This window comes from Erpetoichthys calabaricus, chromosome 18 (genome assembly GCF_900747795.2).
Source record: "Erpetoichthys calabaricus chromosome 18, fErpCal1.3, whole genome shotgun sequence".
Taxonomy (NCBI): domain Eukaryota; kingdom Metazoa; phylum Chordata; class Cladistia; order Polypteriformes; family Polypteridae; genus Erpetoichthys; species Erpetoichthys calabaricus.
Window position 1 is genome coordinate 43206634 of NC_041411.2, and position 6000 is coordinate 43212633.

The 6000-nt window shown below is 41.9% G+C and overlaps 1 protein-coding gene across 2 annotated transcripts in view; it reads left to right on the forward strand.

The window, feature by feature from the left end:
- Positions 1-6000, forward strand: part of nf2a (NF2, moesin-ezrin-radixin like (MERLIN) tumor suppressor a) — a 134545-nt gene that overhangs the window by 75900 nt on the left and 52645 nt on the right. For both annotated transcript variants that reach the window (XM_028825449.2, XM_028825448.2), the window contains exons 6-10: positions 403-485; positions 754-829; positions 1373-1507; positions 1604-1678; positions 3279-3392. In XM_028825449.2, the coding sequence (XP_028681282.1) occupies positions 403-485; positions 754-829; positions 1373-1507; positions 1604-1678; positions 3279-3392 (483 nt within the window). The remainder of the gene's footprint in view (positions 1-402; positions 486-753; positions 830-1372; positions 1508-1603; positions 1679-3278; positions 3393-6000) is intronic.

A 6000-nucleotide genomic window follows, 5' to 3' on the forward strand; every position in this document is an offset into this window, starting at 1 on the left:
GTGTGGTTCTGGGAAACCAAGAGAATGAAAGTACACTGACACACAGGTGAGAAAAAAGACTGATCAAGCTAGGGAAGGGAGGGCCTTGGCAACTTGTCTCAAAGTTCCACCGTTGTCTTCTTGATTTAATAGGCATACCCAGTTTTATAGTGATACAGCAATATAAGCTCACTTTTATCAGTTCACTTGGCAGAAGAAATAAAATATTATTAAATTTGTTTCAGCATTACTTACAAGGTCACAACTACAGTAAAAGGCAAAACTGAGGTGTTATGTTCTTAAGTCGAATGTGTGGGCAGAACTCCGTTTTCCTTCACTTAACGCTGCCATGCTCTTTAAAACACTTTTGTCATTTTTTTTTAACTCTTCTTTACACTTCTGTTGCTTCCTTTTTTGCTGCAGGTTATAAACCTCTATCAAATGACTCCAGAGATGTGGGAAGAGAGAATAACAGCTTGGTATGCAGAGCACAGGGGCAGACCAAGGTGCATACTGGCATCTTAATAAGTTTGCAAGATTAGGTTGGGCAGAATTGAATATCCAGTGTGTAAATGTAACATTTGGTGGCATATTAAGAGAAAATTAATTGCTTAATAAATTGTTTGCTTAAAAGAAGACTTCAATTTAGCTTAAAAAGCAGTAAAATTAGTGTTGATTTGTCAGATGATATTAAATAAGGTGCTCTGGTTGCCTTGTTCACTTTAGGTTACTTTCAGTTTCCTTTTTTATTTCCGGTCTCATATATTCTTTTAGAGATGAAGCAGAAATGGAATATTTGAGAATAGCACAAGATCTTGAGATGTATGGTGTTAACTACTTTTCAATCCGGGTAAGCAGTACCTGTTTCCTTATACTCCTTTTTAACATCAGTCCCATCTTTCTCATAGAAAAACTACAGTTAATATTTGAATGAAATCTATGAATTTGCTTTTATGAGTGCATTATTACTTTATCTGTACATTAAGTGGTTTCCATCAAATTTAACACTGGTCACTCCAGTATGCTTATTACCAGAATCTACTGCTAAAAGCTGCAGAATAATTCTGCAGTTGCAGACCAGTAGATGGCATAGAGTGACAGCAGTTTTCTTCAAAGACTGGATAGTTTAAAGGAAGACGATTCTTCTTTAGTTTCCTCAAGTTCATTTAAAACCAATCATTCCTACTCACATTTTCATAAAGAGAAAAACTGGACAAGTTTAGCAGTTTTGAATTGTTTGGGAAATCAGAATGAGGACGGCTGAACACCTGCATTGAGTGAATTCAAATGCCTTTTGTCACAATTTGCTCGGGGCCCAAGAGAAACTACCACCCCTACATGTCATATTTCTGTTTTTTTTTTTTTGTTTTCTTAATCCTTCTGTGCTTCTCAGAACAAAAAGGGAACTGACTTATTGCTGGGTGTGGATGCTTTAGGTCTACATATATATGATCCAGAGAACAAACTTACTCCTAAAATCTCCTTCCCTTGGAATGAAATTCGCAACATTTCTTACAGTGATAAAGAGGTATGGTATCCATGTTTATGAGACTCTTTTTCCTTTTCTGTAGTCTTTATGCATTATATTTGTCATTTATTCATTTGTGTATTTTTTTTTTTTCAGTTTGCAATAAAGCCTCTTGATAAAAATATAGTCGTTTTCAAATTTAACTCTTCAAAGTTAAGAGTCAATAAATTGGTAAGTATTTACTTTGTGCTTTTCTTTTTTTGCCAAATTCATCAACTGAGCCCAGGCTGAATGTAAATTGGAATCTGTTAGCTTTTATATGGCTAGTCTTCAAAAGGATCTGTGACATCAGATTATGCTTACCTTTTTATAAAAAGACCCCTGCGGCTCCGCCCATGTAGTAGTGAAACAGGACAAACTTTAAAAATCAATAAACAAATATGTATTGTTAGCTAAGCGGAAGCAGGTTACACTCCAACACGTAGAGGTAGACTGACTCGAATGGAGGCTTGAACGTGAATGAGGACGGCCCTGCCCGGCTCCCTACTCCTGATGTCATGTTTCCCCCTCCCCTCAGATGAGAGAAGTTGCAAAATCAATCGGAATGTTCAAACAAATTATAGAAAAAAACCTGATTTAAATCCGTTAAATAGTTCTCTCATTCGCTAGCTAAGCGGAGGTAAGGTATGCCCCGAGGCTGTTGCGTGAGTGAGGAGGGCCCCCCCGCCCCTCGGTCTGCTGCAGCTCTCTTGGATTCACACAAATAAATTGGTACTGCAAGCGAACTATGATACTTAGCGCATTGAGAGAAGTCGCAAAATTAACCAGAATGTTCAAACAATTTATAGAATAAAACCCGATCTAAATCCATTAAGTATATCTCTCGGACAGAGATACAGACAAATGTTGGATTTTTATATATGTATATACAGTATAGATATAGATGTTGATAGTATGAACTTACAGCTAACCTCAAATTTTCTTGAAAATCTTCAGTTACCAGAAAGGACTCAGATGGACTTTGTGAGATGTCTGCATTTAAATAATAGTACATTTTAGGGTTGTCAGTGATACAGATAATAGAAGATGAAAGGCTTGGACCCAGTACTATTTTTGCTGCCTTAGTGACACCCTGAGTTTACATAAATGTGGTACTTTGATTTTTCAAATGTTTTATAATTGGTTTAAGGATTCTTGTATACTGTAGGAAAAGACAGCAGCCCTTAACTAAGAGTGCCTTTCATCTGCTTTAGTTAGAGTCTTGGAATGCTGGCTTTTAAGTTTCATTTGAACTTTGCATCACTTACTACCCCTACCTCATAACAATCAGAGTAGTGGAGATCAATCATTTGCTCGCTCTTTCTTTCTCTGTCTGTCTGTCTGTCTGTCTGTCTGTCTGTCTGTCTGTCTGTCTGTCTGTCTGTCTGTCTGTCTGTCTGTCTGTCTGTCTGAACAAAAAATACATTATGAAGTACTTGTTTAGCATTATATTGACATCCATTTCTAGTTTAAGGACATATACTTTACTGCCTAGCCGCTTGAAATTAGACTACTTTTTTGAAGTTTCTCAGCGCTGTTTGGTAAATAAAGCAATAGTTTGCTTTTCTAAACCATCCAATGTTGTTGTGGGCATCTGTTTTGATATGGATGATCCGCTAATAGCACATAAGTTTGGGATGTCCTAAAATGATCCTGACAAAAATATACAGTATAAACAAATGTGTATCATGTAATAAATGACAGCTTTAGGGTCATTGGGAGTTAGTATGTTGAAATTTCAACTTGTACTAAGTGCATATGATGAACATTCATCAACTTCTGTATTCTGCAGATCCTTCAGTTATGTATTGGAAATCATGACCTCTTTATGAGAAGGAGAAGGGTGGACTCTCTGGAGGTGCAGCAAATGAAGACTCAGGCAAGAGAAGAAAAAGCAAGGAAGCAAGTAAGTGAAAAGGAGAGCGTTTTCATGCAGTAAGGGCATATGACCTGTTAGGCCATTGTGATGAGTGGCCGGGTCCCATGCCCGGCCAGGATGCCCCTGCTGCTTATGTTCTGGGGGAGCAACCATGGGCAGCTCAGTACATCCCCTGGGACGCTTGGTGGCAGCCTTCCTGGTGGTCGGTGATTCCCCAACCTCCCGCCGGGCTCCGTGGGAGATGGAGTCCTCCACAGCCTGGTTGGGACCCAGGGTGGCCGCTAAGGGGGGGGGGGGGGCTTGGGGGTTGGGGGCTTTCTGGATTCAACAGCCGGGCTGGATGAGTCTTCAGCCCCACCCGGAAGTGCAATTAGGACCAGGTGGTCAAACACCTGGAACACTTCCGGGTGGGCTATTAAAGGGGCCAGCCACCAACACTCGAGAGCCAGAGTCGGGAGGAGGAGGAGGACTAAGCTTGAGGAGAGAGTGGTGGTGAATGAGAAAAAACTGTGTTGTGGGTCTTTTGTGGTGTTTGGGACTGTGTATTGCCTCTGGGTCACGGGGAAGACGTGCGCCCATGGGTGAAGAAAAATAAGTCTTTGTTTTATATGTGCCTCCGTGTCCATCTCTGTCGGGTCAGGCGCCTATATAGCGCCTTTATTACACCATACATAATGTATTTTCATAGGGATTTGTCATTATTTTTTTCATTTATTTTTACTCAATCCTATTACCTTATATTTTTTTATTAATAATGTGACTTTTCTCCTATCAGCTGAGTGAGGAACGCTTTTGCCAAATTGAATTATAGAATACTGCAGAGTAGTACAATTAGGAATTAGTTACATTTACTAGTTCTACATTTATAGAGTATGTGTGGATAGCAATGAAGTACTAAACCAATGTATTGGGATTGATCAAGAATATGAAGAGTGTGTTAATTTTATATATATATATATATATATATATATATATATATATATATATATATAATATCCATCCATCCTCTTCCGCTTATCCGAGGTCGGGTCGCGGGGGCAGCAGCTTGAGCAGAGATACCCAGACTTCCCTCTCCCCGGCCACTTCTTCTACCTCTTCCGGGAGAATCCCGAGGCGTTCCCAGGCCAGCCGAGAGACATAGTCCCTCCAGTGTATCCTGGGTCTTCCCCGGGGCCTCCTCCCGGTTGGATGTGCCCTGAACACCTCACCAGGGAGGCGTCCAGGAGGCATCCTGATCTGATGCCCGAGCCACCTCATCTGACTCCTCTCTATGCGGAGGAGCAGCGGCTCTACTCTGAGCCCCTCCCGGATGACTGAGCTTCTCACCCTATCTTTAAGGGAGAGCCCAGACACCCTGCGGAGGAAACTCATTTTAGCCGCTTGTATTCGCGATCTCGTTCTTTCGGTCACTACCCATAGCTCATGACCCTAGGTGAGGGTAGGAATATAGATCGACTGGTTAATTGAGAGCTTTGCCTTACGGCTCATCTCCTTTTTCACCATGTTAGACCGATGCAGAGCCCGCATCACTTCGGATGCCGCACCAATCCGCCTGTCGATCTCACGCTCCATTCTTCCCTCACTCGTGAACAAGACCCCAAGATACTTGAACTCCTCCACTTGAGGCAGAATCTCTCTCCCAACCCTGAGAGGGCACTCCACCCTTTTCCGGCTGAGGACCATGGTCTCAGATTTGGAGGTGCTGATTCCCATCCCAGCCGCTTCACACTCAGCTGCGAACCGATCCAGAGAGAGCTGAAGATCACGGCCTGATGAAGCAAACAGGACAAATTCATCTGCAAAAAGCAGTGACCCAATCCTGAGTCCACTAGGACTCAATAATAATAATAATAATAACAACACATACCGCTTAGAATTAAGGCCAACTCCCGCATGGAGTTTGCTAAAAGACACCTGAAGGACTCTGAGATGGTGAGAAATAAGATTCTCTGGTCTGATGAGACCAAGATAGAACTTTTTGGCCTTAATTCTAAGCGGTATGTGTGGAGACAACCAGGCACTGCTCATCACTTGTCCAATACAGTCCCCACAGTGAAGCATGGCGGTGGCAGCATCATGCTGTGGGGGTGTTTTTCAGCTGCAGGGACAGGACGACTGGTTGCAATCGAGGGAAAGATGAATGCGGCCAAGTACAGGGATATCCTGGACAAAAACCTTCTCCAGAGTGCTAAGGACCTCAGACTGGGCCGAAGGTTTACCTTCCAACAAGACAATGAAACCTAAGCACACAGCTAAAATAATGAAGGAGTGGCTTCACAACAACTCTGTGACTGTTCTTGAATGGCCCAGCCAGAGCCCTGACTTAAACCCAATTGAGCATCTCTGGAGAGACCTAAAAATGGCTGTCCACCAACGTTTACCATCCAACCTGACAGAACTGGAGAGGATCTGCAAGGAGGAATGTCAGAGGATCCCCAAATCCAGGTGTGAAAAACTTGTTGCATCTTTCCCAAGAAGACTCATGGCTGTATTAGCTCAAAAGGGTGCTTCTACTAAATACTGAGCAAAGGGTCTGAATACTTAGGACCATGTGATATTTCAGTTTTTCTTTTTTAATAAATCTGCAACAATTTCAAAAATTCTTTTTTTGTCTGTCAATATGGGGTGCTGTGTG